The sequence below is a fragment of the Amborella trichopoda genome, chromosome 12, assembly GCF_054954075.1.
Source record: "Amborella trichopoda isolate Santa Cruz 75 chromosome 12, AtrichopodaSantaCruz75HAP2 v2.0, whole genome shotgun sequence".
Taxonomy (NCBI): Eukaryota; Viridiplantae; Streptophyta; class Magnoliopsida; order Amborellales; family Amborellaceae; genus Amborella; species Amborella trichopoda.
The window spans coordinates 1932165-1954310 of record NC_142347.1 but is presented as its reverse complement, the minus strand read 5'-3'; the positions used below and the strand labels follow the sequence as shown (position 1 = coordinate 1954310).

Genomic DNA, 22146 nt, shown 5'->3' with positions numbered 1-22146 from the left:
TCTAAATGTGAAGTCCTTCAAAACTTGACCTTACATCGTTGCGGGGACGTTGAAAACATTAAGATTTTGGTTCCTCATCCCCAGCTTCAGAGCTTGAAGATGGAGGAATGCCATATCAGTGGCGATCAACTTTCCGTTTTGCTTTCCAAATGTGAAATCCTTTAAAACTTGACCTTACATCGTTGCGAGGACATTGAAAACATTAAGATTTTGGGTCCTCATCCCCAGCTTCAGAGCTTGAAGATAGAGGACTCCATATCAGTGGTGATCAACTTTCCGTTTTGCTTTCCAAATGAGAAGTCCTTCAAAACTTGACCTTACATAAGTGCAGGATCATTGAAAGAATTAAAATTTTGGGTCATACCCAGCTTCGGAGCTTGAAGATAGATGGATGTACTACAGAATTAGGGCGACTTGAGATTCATGCTCCAAATTTGTTGTCTTTTGATTTTACTGGGTGGGCGTTTGGGTCTCCTGTGTTAAATGTTCCCCGGTTGTTGAAAGTATCGATTACTCCCTGTTTCTCTTATCTTGAAAGGTATGGCTGTGAAATGGCTATGAATCTTACCAAGCTAGTTCATGTCAAGTCTTGGATTCTTTCTCCAGGAAAATTACTGCACCTGTCTTTTCTTTGAGGGAATTCTCATGAACTTGTTAAATGGTGTTCCCATTTTGGGAAATGTTCTATAATCCAACTGTAGATTCTTGGGTCATCACCATCCATTTCAATGATAGAGGGTAGAACATACCGGAACAAGAGATGACCCCTTACCCTAATGTAGGTCCTGTTCTCTTTCTATCACCATCTGTCACTTCGATGGATGACGGTGAACCAATGGACTATGGTCTCTTTGTTGTCCATGTAATTTATTTAGATGCAGTTCACACCAAACATTTAGAAATTCATGGAATATATTAAAATTCAAAAAAATATTCCTCATTTTCTAATGCTAGTTTTCTAATCATTTCTTGTACACAAAGATTTGCTGAAAGACATTGGGCTGCCTTCTCTTATTGATGGATATGGTCATACGCCTTCTATTCCACAAGTTCAGTAATTTGTTTTTAGTTATCTTATTATTGATACGGCTTCTATTATTATTGGCTGTTTCTAAAAAAAGGGGGCACCAATGCTGTTAAAAGTCATTGTTGTTTTTCGACTTTTATTTCTTTACCAGTCAACTTCTATTTCTTCACTAGTCATCAGTTTTATACCTCTTTCTATCCTCTTAAAACTGAAAGAGAAGCTTCTATGCTTTTGGGGGGAGCCATTTCATTAGCAAGAATTTCTGTGGATTGAAAATTTAGAGGAATTTTTGTAATTTGATCTTTTCTTGGTACATGGGATAAGACTCGGACAATGATGATGATGATCATTTCTTGGTACTTTCATAAGCAATTATTGTTAAACCCATGTCCTTACCACATTTAATGGTTTGTTGAAGTCTTTGGCTAAAGATGGAGCAATGGACCATGTGCCTACAAACTTCCCAAATCTCAAGAACTTGCCCTGAAAGTGAACATGGCAAAACTTTCTTGGGTTACAACTATGGCTCACTTCCTTGGATGTTGCCATCATTTAGAAGAAATTGTTTTTTGGGTGGGTCTTCTACGATCAGGAATTGCTCTACCTACTTCCTTTTTATTTATTTATTTTTATTTTTTATTTAAAGTTTAAAATTTTCTTTTTCTTTTTTCAATTCTCCTTTCTCCTTATTTTTATTCTTCTCACTTTTATTCAGCTTGACCAACATAATCCCGAAGGTTGGCTAAACCGGGACCCCAAAGTGCCCACATATTGCATTGAAGACTGCCTTCGAACTGTGGTGATAAGAAACTTCTCAGGACTGGAGGAGGAGGAAGCATTCGTAAGATTCTTGCTCATGTATGCCAAGTAGCTTAAGAAGATCACTGTTAGTTGCTACGAGAGCATGAGTTCCGAGCGGAGGATGCAAAAGCTCTCGAGAATTTGGCAAAAGTAGAGAGGGCTTCTCAAAATGTTGAGATGGTTATTGATTTTGACTCAATCCATGACCACATTTTTTACAAACCTATATACTACTTACATGACTCCGACTACGATTCTGACTATGATGATTATATCTATGATTACGCCATTGAAATAGAAGATTATCTTCTGAACAAGAAATGATCATAAATCTTTTCTTACACTAAGTAGGCCAAGTCTTGGTTCAAGTTTGATCCTTCAAATCTTCTATCTCAGTAAGTGCTCTATTTTTTGGCAAGTTTCAAAGTATGCCAATTCCGGCTTGATTTTGCATCTAGACTTCATAAGTTCATCTATTGATAAATAATGTAGAAATCTGGATATAGTTCATCTCTGATCTACAGAATTAGTATGGGGTTTCAAGAATGAAGAATGGAGTATAACATTTTAGTTGGAATCAGAAAATGGAATAAAAAATGTTGGATCGCTCATGAGATATGCTTTTCGGAATTTGGCAATGTCATTGGAAAACCCCATGTTTATATATTGCATTTATTTTTTGGAAAAAAAACCACGTTTATTATTCTTATTATTGTCATTTTTCTTCTTGTTGTTGATTTGACTTTAATTATTTTATTTCTTGTTTGGATTCTTATGATCGATCCTCATATTATGCCCATACTTTTATGGATGTTCTCCCGAGTAGTGTACGAGGCAATAAGAAACCCCTAAAAACTGAAAAAATAAAATTTTAAAAATAAAAATTAGTGAAAATCAAAGTAAACAACATTAAAAGTTGAAATAACATGGAAAAAAAATATATTAAACATGGACTTAGAAAAAATTGTTTTATAGCTTGGGACATTTTAGAATAATCCAAAACAAAAGGTAAATATACAATAGGGCCTATGACAAGAAACACTCACAAACCATCATCAACAAATTGTAAATATGTGCAAAATATTTATACATTGATTTTACAATTTACGAGAGCTTTTTTTATTGCTCTTTTTTTTTTCAGATAACCCCGAGTTTTGCCCCAGTACTTGACTTGGCAAAGAGCCAAGACTGAGTAACTCGACTAAGTCTGAGTCGACTCGGTAGTGTCTCTAAATGCTGAAAAGCCATCATGTTTTTGTTTAACAAAGGGGGCAGACTTCGCCTCCTTTCATCTTTTTGTTTTACTAACAGCACTTGGGCAAGGACTGTAGCGACTTACCCTATTAATCTAGAACTTGAGGGAGTCTGCATGAGGAATTCTTACAGTACTCATGAATACTGTGCAGGTATCTCACCCCTTGATTACACACAATTTACTCTCCATGCAGGTGCTCAGGTCGACTTTGCCGAGTTTTCAAACAATGAACTTCCTTTAGTGTTCAAAAGAAGAGTCGGCTATGTGATGTAGTAACAGTTTGTATTATCCAGACTTAACGAGGAGGTGTTTACCTTAATATTTGGAGGGAGATTCTTTTACTGCAATTTGGATTTCAGTTTTAAGGTGTTATCAAAACGGATTTATTTGGAAATGTATTTCTTTTTTAAGGGATAACTGTGTGTTTAAATGCTGTTATAAAAGTTAGTAAGTTCAATATTTGGTCTGCAATATAACATTTTCGGTTTTATAAATGTCCGCAAACATCATACTTCATGGACGACAGAGTCCATATGCAATCTATAGTAATGTCATATAGTTTATATAGTGACAATATCTAAAATGTGCACTTTCTTAACATATGTAATGTGTAATTCTCCCAAAAATGTTCAGGTTGTGATGAATAAATGTACATTATAAGATGTTCTCTATTGGGATAAAACCTCAAGAAATTGTAACATTCATCTCTATTTTGTCACCGAAGTTCATGAAGATGTAGATATTCTTGTCTGGTGATGTGATCGTGTAAAGAATCTTCTGAGTCTATCTAATATGGCACTATGGTACTTTTAAAGATGATACTCATGCTCAAACCATCCCCTGCGGCTTTGTAGCCATCAAAAGAAGTAAATAATTTGGAACGTTTTGTTTATGATAAAATAATAAATGAAGTAAGGTTGTGGTTTTTTGCTGGGCTCTTGATTTACTAGTAATCCTATTAACTTCGGGCTCTTTTCCTTTTTATCTCATAAAAGAATAAATATCTACCATTAATAATCATAAAGATAAGAAAAGAATGCATAACATGCCTTAGATTCTGTTGTCATTGTTTCCCAACATGGTGAATGGCTTGATAGTTGATACTGATGAAAAAAATTACTTTTGGAATGGTTGATTTTGGTTCCATTTTTGGGTTGTGTAACAGATTTTTGAGCATATGGTTTGCAGGCAGTGATATGGAGGGATGTAATGCATTGGAGAGATCGAAGGAAGAATCATAGAGGGTTGAGACCCTTGATAGGTTTAGCAACTTACCTGGAAGTGTCTTTAGTTCCATTTTTTCATATTTGCCCAGAAAGGAAGCATGTAGTTCCATTTTTTCATATTTGCCCAGAAAGGAAGCATGTAGTTCCATTTTTTCATATTTGCCCAGAAAGGAAGCATGTAGTTCCATTTTTTCATATTTGCCCAGAAAGGAAGCAGTGAGGATGAGTATTCTATCCCATCGATGGAAAAATATCTGGACTGGTATTTCAGCTCTTGAATGGTGGCCGTGTCTTGAAGCATGTTGCGAGATTCAAGCTTGTGTTTTACCCTGGAAAGTTCAAAGACCATGTCTGTAGGTGTCTACAATTCTTACAAAAGAGTGGGGTACAAGTGCTTGATCTTGATTTCAGAGGGGAATCTCAAGAGGAGGATATGATTGTTATGATACCATTTCTTTGTTATTGGTATTGAATCTTAAAAATTGCTCCATAGGCCTTCCTTTCGACTTTGAAGGCTAAATCTTTGAGGACTTTCTCTCTGGTATTCATATCAATGGGGATCAACTTTCCGTTTTGGTTTCCAAATGTGCTTGACTTTAGGTTGCTGCAAGGACATCAAAAACATCAAGATTTTGGGTCCTCATACCCAGCTTCAGAGCTTGAAGATAGATGAATGTTAGTTCCAATAATGAAAATGAATAAATAAATACATATAATCGATAAACAGTTTACTCGGATCTATCCTTAAATAACACTAGGGACTTAAAGTTTCGTACCAAAACCTATAGACCAAGCCATCCGGTGATAGACAACCTTGAGAGACCTCTTGGTGAAGCTCTTTCACCTATTTTCCATCATTCTCTCTCCCTCTTTTAATTGAGGGGTTAACCTCTTTTTATGGAAAACCATATTTTGTAAATCTCAAGTTTATAGAAATTGATAACCAAGTATAACTCATACCTTAATTCCCTTAAGTACAGCCAATTAGGATTAACAAGTTATCACCAAACTCTTATTCCTATATAATGAGCTAAACATGTCATTAATGCATTAATGACTCACATAATAAGATGTCATCCAAGCATTCTTACAATTTGATAAAAGATATTTAGAAATTAAATAATTTTGTACATCTATAATATAGAAAAAAAGAAACAATTCTTACAAAGAATCCAAACACATCATTCGGTTTTCCCTCCAGCCCAACATCTTATAAAAGTTCCAAAATGGATCCTAATATATGACATGACCTCATGTCAAACACATAGGATTTCACATACACTATACAATATGGCTTTTGTACCATTATTCACATGGGATTTCATATATACTATATAATATGGCTTTTGTAACATTGTTGAAAAATAAATTCCCGGGATAAAAGGGCCTAATAGGCTAGTAACTTTAGGAGATCTTGAGATTGATGCTCCAAATTTGTTTTCTTTTGATTTTACTGGATGGGTGTCTGGGTCTACTGAGCACCAAGACGCTCTTCTCTTCAGATGGGCAGCCTGAAACATGGGACCGTGAAATAGCTATGAATCTTAGCAAGCTAGTTCATATCGAGTCTTTGTGTTTGCTTGGATTTTCTTTTCAAGGTAAATTGATGCAGAGTCTTTTCCTTGACGAAATCTAGCCTAGGTTTTCTCATAAACTTGTTAAATGGTGTTCTCAATTTGGGATATGTGCTATAATCCAACCATAATCCGTTTAGTCATCATCATCCATTTCATTGATAGAGGGTAGAAAAGACCAGACCAAGAGATGACCCCCTAATGTGTGTACCGTTCCCTTTCTATCACCATCCATCACTTCAGCGGATGACAGTGAACCAGTGGACTGTGCTCTCTTTGTTGTCCATGAAAATGAAATTTATTTTGATGTAAGATGTCACTAGTCATTCTTCTACTTCTATTTCTTCAGCGCACACCTTGAAAGTAAATGTCATGAAAATATCTGAGATTGCAGCCTTGGATGTTGGCATCATTTAGAAGAAATCGTTTTGTGGGTGGGTATTCTACAATCATAAATTGCTCTACTCTCTTTTCATTCTTTTTTTTGAATTTTTTGCAAGCTAACTTTATTTTTCATTTATCTTTTTCGCTTATTTTGATTCCACTAGGTCGGCTAAGTCTGCACTTTTGGGACGACAAACCACCTTCGTATTGTATAGGAGATTACCTTAAAACTGTGGTGATAAAAAACTTCTCAGGATTGGAGGGTGAGGAAGCATTCGTAAGATTATTGCTCATATTTGCCATGGAGCTTAAGAAGATCATTGTCAGTTGCTACTAGAGCGTGCGCTTGGAGAGGAGGGTGCAAACAGCTCTCGAGAATTTGTGACAACTAGTGACGGGTGTCGAGATGGTTGTTTATTTTGTTTCTACCCTATAACTACATGAGGATGACTATTCGACTCAAGACGGACTAGATGACTGATAACAGCTGAGTATTATGACTGTGACTTCGGTGACGGCTATTTCGAGTATGACACCTTTGAAATTAAAGGTTATTTTTATGACCACAAAATGATCTTAAATCTTATGTTGCACTAAGTGTGCCAAGTCTTGGTTTGAGTTTGATCCTTCAATTCTTCTGTTGCAGTAAGTGCTTTCTTTTTAGGCAAGTTGATACCAATTCCAGTTTGATTTTGCATCTGGTCTTTAAACTATTGTCCATTGATATAATGTAGATATCTGGATATTGTTCGTCTGCATCTAAAGAATCAATGTAGGGTTTGAGGAATGCGTTGTTTTGCAATGTAGTGTCATACTTCAGCTAGAATCTAAGAATGGTATATCTCTTTTCTAAGTTGGAATGGTTAATTCAGTATTTGTTCTATTTTCAGGGAGATTTTGGTGGTTTTTTGTTTGGTATGCTGTTTGACAATTATAGGCCGTAAATAAAAGGATTTGTGACTAGTCATGACATCTATTCTATATTTTTCCGGTATTAAAATTTTGCATTGCTATCTTAACATTTTAGTTTTCTAGTTTTAATTTGGAATTGCTTTCTAGCAGCGGTCATAGTTAACCACACCTCAAGGCCCTACTTTAGAGACGAACCAAGGACCCAAAACTCAAAACAGTTCTCAGCATGGACCATAGTCATTAAGACTGGAGGGCTATGATGGTTTGACTGTTACTAATGCCTTGGTTAATTTAGTTCAAAATAAAAATTAAGTTTGACAAAACACTTATCAAAAATCATTATTTGACTGATTTGGGTTGGCTTGACTAGTCGGTTTCGAATGATTTCACTATCCAAACAAAACAATGCTACTTGTATATGCTCATATATATATATATATATATATATATATATATAATATGGGGAAAGATCCTTTCAGCCCAATGGCGTACTGCCACAGTAAACACCAACGGCCCAAATTGAATTTGGGCCGATCTGACGATCTTGGATGTCCAATAGTGTATGAATTTTAATTTTTTTTCTAAAAATCGAAATAATTTGAAATTTGGAAATTATGTACATAAAAAATAGGTGAATATTTTAAAAATATAAAAAAATATTTTACATGAAAAAATTGACCAAAATACCCCTGTAAAAATTCGAGGATATTTTGGCCATTTTGTTTTTTTTACGAATTATTATTATTATTTTTATATTTTTATTAGGTACGTCTTGATATGAAGTACATACACCTAAAATTTCAAGTGATTTGGACTTATAAAAAAAAATTAAAATTCAAACACGAAAAGAGGTCGTGACAAGTTAGATCGGCCCAGATTCAATCTGGGCCATTGTCGTTTACTGTAGCGGTCAGCTAGTGGGCGTATTGAATCCACTCCCTATATATATATATATATATATATATATATATATACAAAAAACGCATATAGGAAAAAATGAACAGTGATTTCGTCTACCCTCATCACCGTCCAAAGTTCATCGCACGGTCATGAAGTCTGGTAGTGTTTCATTTTTTTTCTCACCTTCCAAAGTTCATCGCATGGTCACGATTGTCCAGTAGTGTTTCATTTTTTTTTCAACAAATCGAAATGATCTGAAATAGAGACCGTCCAAAGTTCATCGCACGGTCATGAAGTCTGGTAGTATTTCATTTTTTTTTCTCACCTTCCAAAGGTCATCGCATAGTCACGATTGTCCGGTAGTGTTTCATTTTTTTTTTTCTACAAATCGAAATGATCTGAAATAGAGATTGTTCGGTAGTGTTTCATTTTTTTTTCTCATTGTCCAAAGTTTATCGCACGGTCACGATTGTCCGATAATGTTTCATTTTTTTTTCTACAAATCAAAATGATCTGAAATAGAGAGAGATGTTGATGAGCGATGGGAGATGAAAATATGAACAACTTAAAAATTGAATTTAGGTGATTGTACTCCTTTATTTCTTCCTCTTCATTGGCAAAGGAAGGTGGCTTGAGCTGCCTAATCCATCAACGGCTATCAAGTCACAAGTCCAATTCTCTCGGAGTATATGTCATGGAAAAGTATACAAAGGGGGACAATTTACTTTAGGTCGCAAACACTTTTGCGTCAGATTTCAAATCTTGTGGTTATGAGTGTTTTATTGATTAGGCTTCTTTGTAGTTATGAGTGTGTTATTGATTAGACTTTAAGTTAAAAAATAAATATCTAGAACTTTGCGGCATATCCCATGCCATCTAATTTGACATCCAATGGCTAATAGCTATTATGACCTCATTGTAATGAAAATTAATGGTGTATATAATCCTATATATTAAGTAGTTATTCAATTCACACTTCTCTAAGAAGTCAATTATTGCTATTCACCTCATACATACAACTTGAATATTTTGACTCTACATTACAAGAATAAACTGAAATGGCCCTTTATTTTTCAAGACAGTTTTCACAAGGCATTTACAATGTGTTGTCAAAGCAAGGTGTATCTCAAAAACCAATTGAAAATGAAGGTTTTGAACGCTAGGTCTTGTAGTTCTTGTTGAGAGATCGAATCCAGCCTATGGATTCTAAACCCCTTGAACCATTTTGAAAAAAACAAAAGTTTATATAGAGCCGATGCTCTAAACAATCAAATAAAATCCCACCTCAAAAATTTCACTAGAAGATGTTGTTTTGATGCCCAAATATCCTCAAATTGATGATGCATGAACATGAAATGGTGCATCTTGTACCGGCATTTTTAGATCGTCAATTTTCAAGATTTTCAAGATTTCATAGATCTACACTATTTTTTAAGCTTTAAATTTTATAATTAAAAGTGAAGATATATTTCAAGCAATCACAAAGATTTTCAGTATTGAAACCACCTTTCTCAATACTATTTGAAGGTGTGAATGATTTAAATTTTATAATTAAAGGTGAAAATATATTTTCAAGCAATCACAAAGATAAGATTTTCAGTATTGAAACCACATTTCTCAACACCATTTGAAGGTGCACTTTACTTTGATTGTTTAGAGTCTCGTTTCTATGCAAACCACACCCATATGGGGAATTGGGGATTGGAACAATGAACCTGAGTCCGTGTAAGCTAGCTGCATTCAATGTAACAAAAAGTGCAAAGACGTATACCCTACTTGGCCTCATCTTTAGGGTGAGTCCAAGTAACTCGCCTGAGTCCGAGTCGACTCAAGGTTTAATTTTTGCTTGCTACTCCTAATAGTGAAGTTTCTATTAAAATAAAAAGAAGATTTTGTTCACTAGGTGGACCTATAGGTGGGGCTCAGCTAGAATGCAACACTGATATATAGCATCAGTGTTTAAAAAAACGCCGAGTCGAACCGGACTCGCCCGGTTCGACTCGGGAATCGCTATGGACGGATCGAATCGGCGAAAAAAACGGGAATCGTCCTGTTCTAGAGAGAACCGGACGATTCTGCACAGTGACTCGCCGATTCACGGTACGGAATCGGCGAGTCCCGTACGGTTTTTTTTTTTTTTTTTTGTAATCCATGATAGATTTTTTTTGTAATACTTGATCGATTTTTTTGTAATCCATGATCGAATTTTTTTTTTAATAATCCATGATCGAATTTTTTGTTTTTTTTTTTGTTTTTGTAACCCATGATCGAATTTTTTATAATCCATGATCGAATTTTTTGTAATCCATGATCGAAATGTTTGTTTTTTTTTTCTTGTAATCCATGATCGAATTTTCTGTTTTTTGTTTTTTTTTTGTAACCCATGATAGAATTTTTGTAATCCATGATCGAATGTTTTGTAATCCATGATCGAAATGTTTGTTTTTTTTTTTGTAATCCAAGATCGAAATGTTTGTTTTTTTTTTGTAATCCATAATCGAATTTTTTGTTTTTTGTTTTTTTTGTAAACCATGATAGAGTTTTTTGTAATCCATGATTGAATTTTTTGTAATCCATGATCGAATTGTTTTTTCTTTTTTTGTAATCCACGATCAAATTTTTTGTTTTTTTTTGTTTGTTTTTTTTTTGTAATCCATGATCGAATTTTTTGTAATCCATGATCGAATTTTATGTAATCCATGATCGAATTTTTTGTAATCCATGATAGAATTTTTTGTAATCCATGATCGAATTTTTTGTTATCCATGATTGAAATGTTTGTTTTTTTTTCTTGTAATCCATGATCAAATTTTTTGTTTTTTTGTTTTTTTTTTGTAACCCATGATAGACTTTTTTGTAATCCATGACTGAATTTTTTTTAATCCATGATCGAATTGTTTTTTTCTTTTTTTGTAATCCACGATGGAATTTTTTGTTTTTTTATGCCTTTTTTTTTTTTGTAATCCATGATCGAATTTTATGTAATCCATGATCGAATTTTTTGTAATCCATAATCGAATTTTTTGTAATCCATGATCGAATTTTTTGTAATCCATGATTGAATTTATTGAAAATTTGTGATTTTTTTTTTTTAATCCATGATCGAATTTTTTTTTGTAATCCATGATAGAATTTTTTTGAAAATTTGTGATTTTTTTTTTTTAATCCATGATCGAATTTTTTTTTGTAATCCATGATAGAATTTTTTGAAAATTTGTGATTTTTTTTTTTTAATCCATGATCGATTTTTTTGAAAATTTGTTAATTATTTTTTTTAATCCATATTATTCAAAGAGAAAATGAGAGAGATTATGATTCTGAGGCCACCCTATCCCAGCAATATTATTCACATATCGAGTCCTAACAACAACAGTGTAGGGATGAGCACGATGGACAAGCTTCGGGGATTTTAGATTGGGAACACAACAAAACACTAACACTCAGGGATTTGGGAATAGTCAGACGCCTGCTAATATCAATAATTCGTTTTTAGATCGAATCAACGAATTGTTAAACGAATTCAATCAATGGCACCAGCGTGACCAAGAAGAACAATAACATCGTCTATCATTTTATTTTTAGATCATATGTTACTAATTTTATGTTTTATTGTAGTCCATGTATGTTGATATACTTATTTCATGACAATTCTATGTTTATCCTTTTGTGTGATGTAAATTAAATGCTGAATGGCGGTTCATGCAGGGAAAGAACATATCAATATTCGCATATTCATTCAAAAACATGAAAATTCTTAATGGAGTACCCTCATTTCTTATTGAATTCCTAAAAAACAATATTTATAATAAATTTTAATAATTTTTTAGGATTTTTTTTAAGCTTTATTTTGACCGATTCACCCGATTCTTGATCCGAATCGCCGATTCGCCGATCCAAATCGGTTTTTTAGGTGCCTTATCCGAGTCACCGATCTGTTTTTTAAACCATTGTATAGCATGAACACTGATATATATATATATATATATATATATATATATATATATAAATAGAGAGAGTGAAGATGAGAAGGGAACTATTAGAAAGAAATGAATTAAGGTGCTGCATATCGATCTTAAATCCCTTTTTTTCTTCCTCTTTAAATAAATAATTTCTTGAAAAACAAATTATTGGTGAACACCAAGTATAGAAAAGGCCTGAGCATCAGAAAAATGAACTTTTTGAATATAGAAATAGCAGGCCTGAGCATCAGAAAAATGAACTTTTTGAATATAGAACTAGAAGGCTAAACCCTTCTAGGAAGGTATCTATCTTGCTCCCCATTCTAACAGGTGGCCTGAACTGCCAAGCTTTTATGAAGGTTCCCACAAGAACTGTCTGACCCAAGAACCTCCTCTGTGACTGAGACTGAACAGCTAACATTGCCAACACAGGCCTGTCAAAAACACAGTTGTTAGAGAATAGAGAGAGAGAGAAGCTAGAGTTTGTTAGAGAATAGAGAGAGAGAGAGGCTAGAATGTGAGCCTTTGTACCTTTTGCACTGCAGACAAGGCGCTCGCGATGTTGCAGCCACCCTTTTGGAAAGACCCACATTGGCCTTCCGGGTTGCCAAAGCTTGCAAACTCAATAGCAGATATGGATTTTCCACTTGGGCATTTGAGTTGCAGGGTCGAGCCCTCCTCAATTTTGCTGCACACCTTACCCACACTCACAGTTTGGAAGTTGATGTCTTTGGGGTCTCCACCGATTTCTTCAAAGAGCACAATTATGTTCTCGTCGTCCCCAAGGAACGATCTCGGTACATGGTAGCTGCAAAATAAGAGGGTTTGCATCAATACAATATGAAAACCGAGAGAGAGAGATCATGAAAGAAAAAAATGAGAGATAGAGAGAGAAAAATCATGATTGGATTGCTTACTATCTTTGAGTAGGTTCACCACATCCCGTGGGACAATTTTCAGGTTTATATACTCCTCTGTAATTGCAAACAGAGGGACAACCATCCTGAGAAGCCAGGTTTGTTGGCCAGTATCTGCCAATATTTTGTCCATTAATCCAGGCTGAGCCCTTACCCATGCCTTGGAGGTCAACCACCACAGGGTCAGTGCCCAAAGGAGCCGGGAAGCTTGCCTGATAACCGAAAACTTTCCATTAGATCATAAATCATGTGATAACATTATGTTATCAGAGACATTTAAAACAGGGGAATAACTAATACATCAACCACAGTTGTTCTCACCTTGTACCATGTCATGGCTCTCTTTGTTGGGAGAGATTCATTGTGCCATTTAACCTTTTTCAGATTGTCTATTTCATATAGTTTCTTTTGCTCGCTGATCAACCCGACTTGTTGATATTGTAATAATATTAAGAGTTAACCTATTCCTTAGCCACATCTTAAGTACAAGGCAAAAAGAAATGAAAGGAATTAACTACTAGGCAAAAAGAAATGAATGGAAATACAAAGTCACCTTGTAGAGCCATTTGGATGAGGAGATGTCTTTTGTAACATTACCACTCCCAATGATCTGAACTGGTCCACCAACTATTCCACTAGGGCCCATGTCAAAGAAGGCTCCATAATTCTGACAGACCAAGAACATATATAAGAGACCAAGAACATATATAAGATTATTTGAGAGGCCAAGAACATATAAGATTATTTGAGAACTTATATAAGATTATTTGAGAGACCAAGAACATATAAGATTATTTGAGAGACCAGAAAAATTTATAAGATTATTTGAGAGAGAGAGAGGGGGAGAACCTGTAAACCAACAGTGACACTTAGTAAGCTTATGTAATTCCTGCCACTTTTCAGGTGGACTGTCTGGTTAAACACAAACTGGTATTTTCCATTGGCAGCATACTGGGATCCTGAACCAACATAACGTTGAATTTTTTTACTAAAAATTGAACCCTAGGAACTATTTCAAAAAGAGGAATACATTTTAATTAAAGGCCAAACCTGCAAGCTTGCCATTGACATATGCGTGGAGGACATGGCCAGTTGTATTCACACTTAGAACCATCTCTTTGCTATGGGAGGGATCATTTTTACCAATGACCACACTGCAGTTAAACAGTTAAACCCACATCAATATGTATGTGTGATGCATGGATGGGTGTATGCATGCAATGAGACTTGTTAGAGAAATGGAAGGCTCTTGGCAATATGGGGCTAACTGTATGAGGGCCTAAAGAAAATGATCTGCATGCATCTATCCATGATTGTATATATATGTGTCAATCCATGCATGTATGTATGAATTGTTGTCTAGTGAAATAGTTTGAAAGATTAAGACTCCTAATCTTCATCCTCATTGTGGAAACTAGAGTACAATTCATGCCAAAACTTGAACAAGATATATACATTATTTGTGTAGACATACATGCCTAACGATGATGTGGACCTCTATGTATAGTGAAAAGGTGGTGAAAATTATTGTTCTAATACATTACCTGGTTGAGTACCACAAGTAGTCACTCTCATCAGCAGCCGCTTGTTTCTGTTCAATAAGTTGAGTGGATGTAAAGGTAGAATTTGCCAATTTCAAAATCCCCTTGATGATTTCAGGGCGCCATTGCCAGTCTAGCTGCTCGGGTATGATGGATTCTGCCGAATTTGGCTTCATCTCCATCAATGCGGTCTGAGTTGTGACCTGTAAAAAAACGATTGTGATTATTTTGGAGAATGAAACTAAGTGACATGGAAAAAGGCCCAAAAAATCTGCAAATAGAATGTCATTAATAATTATCATAATCATCATGATAACCCTTACTTGTTCATTATCATCATTATAGGGTGTGATTTGCACCTAAATCCTTAATTACTTATACAATGACCAAAATGAACAAAAAGCAAAAAACATGGAAAGAAAAGAGTTCAATAGAAATAGAATGCAAAAGGAAAGAGAGAAACAATCATAATAATCATGGTAAGCCTCACTTCTTCATTACCATTATTATAGGGTTGGGGACTATGCTATGATTTGCACCCAAATCCCTAATTACTTATAAAATGAACAAAAAGAAAAAAAAAAAAAAAGGAAAGAAAAGAATTCAATAAAAATAGAATGCAAGAGGAAAGAGAAAAACAAACCTTAGCAGTGTTATATGCAACTTGTTTGCAGTCGGGAAGGATGCTGACAGACCAAGCTGGCAAGAAGTATTGAATTCCTTGGAAAGTAACTGTGGCATCATTTGTAGTATTTGTATTGCTCAAGAAGCAGCTTGAAGCCCCATCCAAAGTGTAGATGGTTGCCTGAGAAATAGAAAATAGAGATAACAATTGGATTTAACAATGATTAGATGATTTTGTTTTTTATTGTGAAAACATTATGATTTAAGTCCTAGTATATGTAAATTAATTAGATGATTTTGATTTTTATTGTGAAAACATTATGATTTAAGTCCTAATATATGTAAATTAAATATCTATGTTACATACGTCAGCGCCAAATCCAAAGGACGTGTTTGAGACCGTCCCGGATGTGAGGACTTTCTCCATGGATATCAGGATTTCATGAAGCTGCTTCAAATGCCCCCACTTGGGTTGCCTTAAGTTCCCTGCAATTAGGGTAAAAGTAGCAACAATCATATTCGAGAAACAACTATATCAAAATGCTAATAGAAAATTGAAAAGTGACAATGTATATCAAAATGCTAATAGAAAATTGATCTTTTCAATAGAGTATAACTAGTAACAATCATATTTGAGAAACAAATATGACAAGGTATATGGAAATGCTAATAGAAAATTGATCTCGTGCACAAATTTGTGGTGATATTTATGATTGATCTTTTAAAAATTTTTCTTTTGAAGTTTCTAGCTCACCGTATTCATCGAGCGGTGCATCATAATCATAAGAGGTTGCAATGTATGGGCCTCCTGCAGTGCGGCCGAAGTTGGTTCCACCATGATACTAAAAAGGGCAGCCAGTAACAAATAAGTCCAAAGAAAATAGCATATAAAAAGAAAATAGCATATGCATTTTTGAATAATGTAATATGTAGATAGGTACAGGGTTTGCAAGAAAATAGCATATAGATGTTTCAATAATGTAATATGTAAGGTAGGTAGTATGGGTCAGGGATCGGACCATGTAGTAGTTTTGGAAAGTGCCACCAGTTTGGTAGAAGCGAGCAACTGCATAGGCAACATCTTCAGCCGGCCTGTGAGGGTCTCTCCCTCCCCATCCCTTGAACCTGATAAAAAATGCATAAAATAAAACACCAGCATAAAAATCATTCATTTTTTGTTTTTTGTTCGAAATCCAAATAAATTCAAATTGATACAAAAGAACCCACCAGCCGGTCCAGTTCTCAGTCCACATCTTAGGGCTGTTTGGATTGTTTGGCTTAAAGCTGTCGCAGTAAAATCCATTGCAGGTGTTGATCTTTTGAAGGAAAACAAAAAACGACAAACACTCAGCAAAAGCCATAAAAGGAAGAGGGTGAATTCAACATTAGATATAAAGAGAGAATAAAAAAAAAATGGAGATCATAAACCATGGGCTGGGGTGCATCATTTTGCTGGCACATGATCCATGGCACGCCAACATTCAGAGATTCAGCCATCTTTGCACACCATTGGATGTAGCGGTGTCCAGCATCCCCGTAAGGGCCTTGAACATTTCCATATTCATTCTCGATCTGTAGGTAAAACAGGTAAAACAGGATATTGATTCTCAATAGTTCACATAATAAGAACCACAAAATAAGAACCACAGTAGTGTATTGGCACTAACATGAGAGTGGGTGGGGTCAGAAGATTCATACCTGGGTGAGGATAATAGGTCCCCCTTGGCCAGCCAGGAGCTTCTCTGCTTTAACCATATCGACAATCTTGGTGGTGAAAATTTGCATCTCGTTCTAAGAATTAAACAATCATAATGGTTATGGTTTAATTTTCATGGAAACTAGATTATATTCACCTTAAAAAAAAAAAAAAAAAAAGACAATAAACAACAATTAAACAATCAACGATATTGACAATCTTGGTAGTGAAATTTTGCATCTCATTCTGAGAATTAAACAATCAAAATGGTTATGGTTTTAATTTTCATGGAAACCAAATTATATTGACCATCAAAAAGTGAAAAAACAAAAACAAGAACAATAAACAATCAAAATGGCTATGGTTTTAATTTTCATGGAAACAAAATTATATTCAACATCAAAAAAATAAAAAACCTAACAAATTAACAATAAACAACCATTAAACAATCAAAATAGTTACGGTTTTAATTTTCCAAATTATATTCACCATCAAAACTTTAAAAAACAAAAAAAGGAACAAAGGGGAAGGAGAAGGAACCTTGTAAATCTCATTATCAGTCCTTAGTTGAATCCCTGGAATGTTGTGAAGCCAAACAGGGAAGGCCCTAGAAGAATACACAACAAAAAACTATTAGTGAATATTTCTCAAAAACCAGTAAAAGAGAGAACTATTTTAGAAAATTAAATTACCCATAGTTCCATTCTGCACAAACATAGGGGCCAATGCGGAGAACAGCATATAGCCCTGCATCATGTACAGTCTTGAGGAACCTGACGAGATCGCGCCTGCCGGTGAAATCATACTGGACAAGCCAAAATGGTGGTAGTTGGATTATGTGTTGTATTTAGAATTGAAATAGGTAATTGTGTAAATAAACATGTAAATATGCAATGGAGAGTATGTAGTAATGTAATAGACATTCACGTAAATCATCACAAAAATATGCAATGCAAGATTATATTGATATGCAATAAGCGATTTATACATGTAATTTTGTAATGATTTTGGAATAGGAAAGTGCATGGATATGGAATGAGAAATATATTTATTAGACAAAAATTTATATCTATAATTATTTGATTTTAATAAAGAATATATATATATATATAAAAAGGAATGGGCTCAGGATAATATTATGTCTTTGAGCTCCAATCCTTCCATGGTTAGCGAACCCTATGCCCACTGTACTGCCTAAAAGAATTTGCTTTAGTTTTTTTTGTTGCCTTTTCATTGTAATCTATATGGCAATACCTACTATTTAGTTTTGAGTAATTTAATTTTTTATTTAGTTTTAAATTTTTCATCCTGCAAATTCAAAGAAGTCATACCCATAGTTGAAATTTCTTTTATCATACTTATGTTTATGATTATTTTTATCCTTGCAAAAGCATGCATCAGCATGTCCTTTTACACTAACTGAAACTTTTAGATTTAGAACTTTAATAATTATATATGTATTTTTATGCATTTACAATTGGGATTTTCCTCTATGTTGTTGCTCATTATATATAATATACATGGTTTTTATAATTAACATATCATTGAACTTTAAGTTTTCTAAAATTTAGTTATGACTAATTTCCTTAATTTTCTATTACAAAATTTAATTGTTTTATAATTATTAAGTGTTATTTTCTACATAAATAAGATAATAAATGTAAGAACTTTTATCATTTGAGTTACAATTTGTTCAAGTTAAGAATTACATATGACTAATTTTCAAATTATCTACTTATAATTTTAAGAAATTAATATAATAGAAAAACCAAGAAAATTTAAAATATCTTGACACTATTAACGTAATTATATGCAAAAGCCGTTGTAACTTTTAAAATTTATTACAAAATTCATTATTAAAAATTATGAAAGATAATTTATTCACTGTAAAATTATAATCTTACTAAATTGGGTGTTTCATTCTCTTTGATTATTTCTAATTTGATTTCCTCTTTGTAATTCAATGCTTTTTAAGCATTCAATCAATAAGCGCTCTTAACATTGTCAAAAAAAAAAAAATTAGAAGTTTTTAAAATGAGGGAAAGAAAAAACATAAAGTGTAAAACTTGCATCCTGTATTAAATACTACTAATGGAATATGATTTCTTTTTTTTGAAAAACAATATACGTAAATTTTAAGATATGAAAACATTAAATTCAATTAATGATACTAATTTAGAGAATCAAATACTCATGAATAAGATATTTTAAACTTTAAAAATAAAAGATATTATGAAATAATTTTTGAAAATATAAAATGCATTTTTAAGATAATACCTAATTGTTTTCAAAAATTTATTTTTTATAAAAAATAAAAATAATTCCTTTTTTTTTAATGTAAAACTAAGAATATAAATCTCTTAGAAAATTATAAAACTAAAATGATGCTGGATTCCTTTTTTTGTTGCAAAGATATCCTTTATTTTTTTGGAGATCTTGTAGAAGTTTGTAATAAAAAGTAAAAATTGTTCGTAAATAATTCTCAAGATTATAAGTTTTTGTAAATAAGCAAATAAAATTTTCTAGAAATGGCTATTTCTTTTTGTGGAAAGGACAATAAAAATTTTAAATCTATTTTCAGATTTGTTACTAAAAATTATAAAAAAATAGGTCGATCACAATTTATAAAATAATTAAAAAAACTTATAGAAGCATTCTAAAATTTATTAATAAATAAAAAGATAAATTAACCATATACCGTTAAATATACTTGTGAGCATTGTTACACATAAGCAATTTAGAATGAATCCCTGCACAATAGGAAAATAAGTAAATGCAATTAGGATAATAGAATAAGCAGGATTTTACAAAAATAATTAAAAAAAGGAAAAATAGATGAATATGATATATAATTTTAAAAACAAAACAAAGGACAATATAATAAATAATAAAACATTTTATAGAGAGGCTGATGACTGATGAGATGGGAAAAAGAAATGCATGATAATACGTGTGGGGAGAAGAAATCTCTACACTCTGCAGACCTCCCCTCTCCCTGAAATCTCTATGATATCTATTTTATAGCTAATAAATATATATTTTTTATATCAAAGAAGGCAAGACATTTGCTATATGTATGGATTTCCCATGAGAGGGGGGGAATAATGATTTTCCATGAGAGGGAGGAAGAGAGCTTGAAATGAAAAACAAACACAACAATGGCAACTGGCAAGAGTGAGAGAGATCAGCACCTCACGGGGCCTAGGCTCGTGGACATTCCAAAAGACGTAAGTCTCGATCGTGTTGAGACCACCTTCCTTCGATTTTTTAATCAAATCAGGCCACATCTGGAAAATTACCAAGAAACAAACTTTATTAAGAACCCCATGAAAAAAAAAAAAACAAAAAAAAAGAAAAAAAAGAAAGAAAGAAAGACAAAGAGAGAAATAAACAAGATTAATCATGGACGAACAACTAAATAAAAAAAATTTAAAAACTTCTATATCCAAAAAATGAAACCACCATTTCATTTTAAGTATAGGAGCAAGCATAACTCCAAAATAATATCTGAAGATTTCTATATTCAAAAAACATATCTAAAAGAAAGTCAATTGCTAGAAATTAAAAATACACCCATTATGCTTAAACGAACTTACACCGCCAGAAGAAGCTACATTGTAATAACCAAAATCCAACATCCAACATTTTACAAAGGAATACACAAAGTCCAATATTTTACAAAGTAATACCAAAAAACCATTTTATTTGAAGAAAAACTGGCCATTAAAACCACCCAAAATTCTTAAATAGTGAATTTAAAGAAGAAAATATACCTCTGGAGTGCTTCGAGGATAGTGAATCGAGCCCGAGATAAGAACTCGACGCTCGCCATCGATGATAATGGCTCTCCCATCATAAGTAACCTGTGTTGCAGAAGCACAAATACAGAGAGAAGCAACTAAAACCGCCAACAAGAGAACTGTGCACCTCATTTTTTTTTTTTGGGTTTAACTCTGTCTTCTCATCAAATGAGAATGGAATTTATAGGAAATTTCACCTTTTGAAAATAACTAATCCTAGGAAATATATCTTAAGATAATAACTGATCCTGGAAATCCATTGGTTCCATTGATTAAAACGGATATATTTCAGTTACTGCTTTTTTTGGCCCTACAATCGAGCATTGTACAGCTAGAGAGAAACATTAAAGAGATAAATATCCATAAACTTATTAACGATATCCCCATTTGGGTTTTCAAAATGGGATTCAAAATTTCAAAATAATTTATTGTGATGAAATGGAATTGGCTGTCTCCTCGGTTCAGTTAGGATTACAGAGGATCTGTTATCTTTATCCTCTCTCTACACCTCTCTTTTTTCTCTCCCTAAATCTCTCTCGCTCTCTCTTTAAAATCTCTAGTTGTTCTCTCTCTAAAAATCTCTCTCTCTCTCTCTCTCTCTAAATTCTCTCTCATAGTTGAACAGGATTTCCATGAATATAGGTTTTTTCGCGGGAATGTTGTCAAACGTATCTGTTGGCACAAAATTACAAAACTTAACCCTCTGTTTTACTCAAAACACCTCAAGTGCTTATTTGAGATACGGTTGGCAATGGGTCGGGTCGACCTGGACGTGGACACAACCCAGACCCATTAGTTCCAAAAGTTGGACCCAAACCTGGCCTAGTTCTGGCCCGTGTTCTAGAACCTAAATTTTATTTTGAAAATATTCAACAAATATATTTCATACACACACATCATACTTCTGGGCAAATTTATAAAAATAATGAATGTTTCTATAGGAGAGATGTTCGGGTCAGGTCTAGGTCGACCTACATCTAGATCTGACCTTGATCTCACTTAGGTCCAGAGTTTTAGATCCAGACCCAACCCACCAGGTCCCGACCAGCATCCGGATTGAGTTGCTTGCCCCATTGGGTCATCGGGCCTATATGACCTGATTGCCACCCAGGATTTGAGATAGTAGATACTTTTTTGTAAATTAAGATAAAGAAGTTTCTTTTTTTCATTTTTATTTGGGTAAAATATGATAAATGATTTTTTCTGTTATTAATAACTATTGCTTGTGTATTTATCGCTTGAATTGAGATTTGAGAATATATCACACTATTACTACGACCTTAATGTTTTAAATTAATATGTTATTATTTAAATAACTTTTTTGCTGAGATCAATACATATGAGTTCATATCATAAGAAATAAAACTGGTAAATATATTTTAAAGTTTATAAATGATAAAGTTAAAATTTTCCAATGTATATAAAAAATTAAAGAACAATTATTATCCAACTAACAGCTTAACTTGCATATCTTAGAGTTATTTTCAGGTAATCACATGTTTTTTTTCAAATTTTAATTGTTAAATTTCC

General features: G+C 33.4%; 2 protein-coding genes and 1 long non-coding RNA gene across 6 annotated transcripts in view; 2 read left to right on the top strand and 1 right to left on the bottom strand.

Moving 5' to 3' along the window:
• Positions 1–1118: 1118 nt before the first annotated feature.
• The window catches only part of LOC110007192 (uncharacterized), a 47571-nt gene continuing 26543 nt past the window's right edge, over positions 1119–22146 (top strand). The window contains exons 1-3 of one of the 3 annotated variants that reach the window (XR_016046070.1): positions 1119–1600; positions 1743–1868; positions 4272–4448. Coding sequence is in view for 1 of the 3 variants with exons in the window: in XM_088854068.1 (XP_088710194.1) it covers positions 1523–1600 (78 nt within the window). In the remaining 2 variants the exon portion in view is untranslated. Of the gene's footprint in view, positions 1601–1742; positions 2224–4271; positions 4449–22146 lie in introns of those variants that run through there. The other 2 variants (XR_016046071.1, XM_088854068.1) reach the window with 2 other exon arrangements.
• Positions 4453–7069, top strand: LOC148779356 (uncharacterized). Its single transcript, XR_016046073.1, has 2 exons — positions 4453–6317; positions 6432–7069. It is a non-coding gene; the product is annotated as an uncharacterized LOC148779356 (long non-coding RNA).
• On the bottom strand, positions 12146–21013 carry LOC18433770 (beta-galactosidase 15). Of its 2 annotated transcripts, XM_088854067.1 has the most exons (19): positions 20590–21013; positions 20008–20103; positions 17509–17621; positions 17357–17423; positions 16819–16911; positions 16549–16692; positions 16348–16436; positions 16140–16245; positions 15875–15962; positions 15488–15606; positions 15140–15301; positions 14500–14699; positions 14006–14109; positions 13805–13914; positions 13511–13622; positions 13277–13386; positions 12956–13167; positions 12570–12846; positions 12146–12472 (listed from the first exon to the last, which is right to left on the bottom strand). In XM_088854067.1, exons 1-19 carry the CDS (start codon positions 20746–20748, stop codon positions 12362–12364), a joined length of 2472 nt encoding a protein of 823 aa, XP_088710193.1. In that variant the 5' UTR covers positions 20749–21013; the 3' UTR covers positions 12146–12361. The 2 variants fall into 2 exon arrangements, with proteins under 2 accessions (XP_088710193.1, XP_088710192.1); XM_088854066.1 differs by lacking the exon at positions 13277–13386 and having other exon boundaries at positions 13509–13622.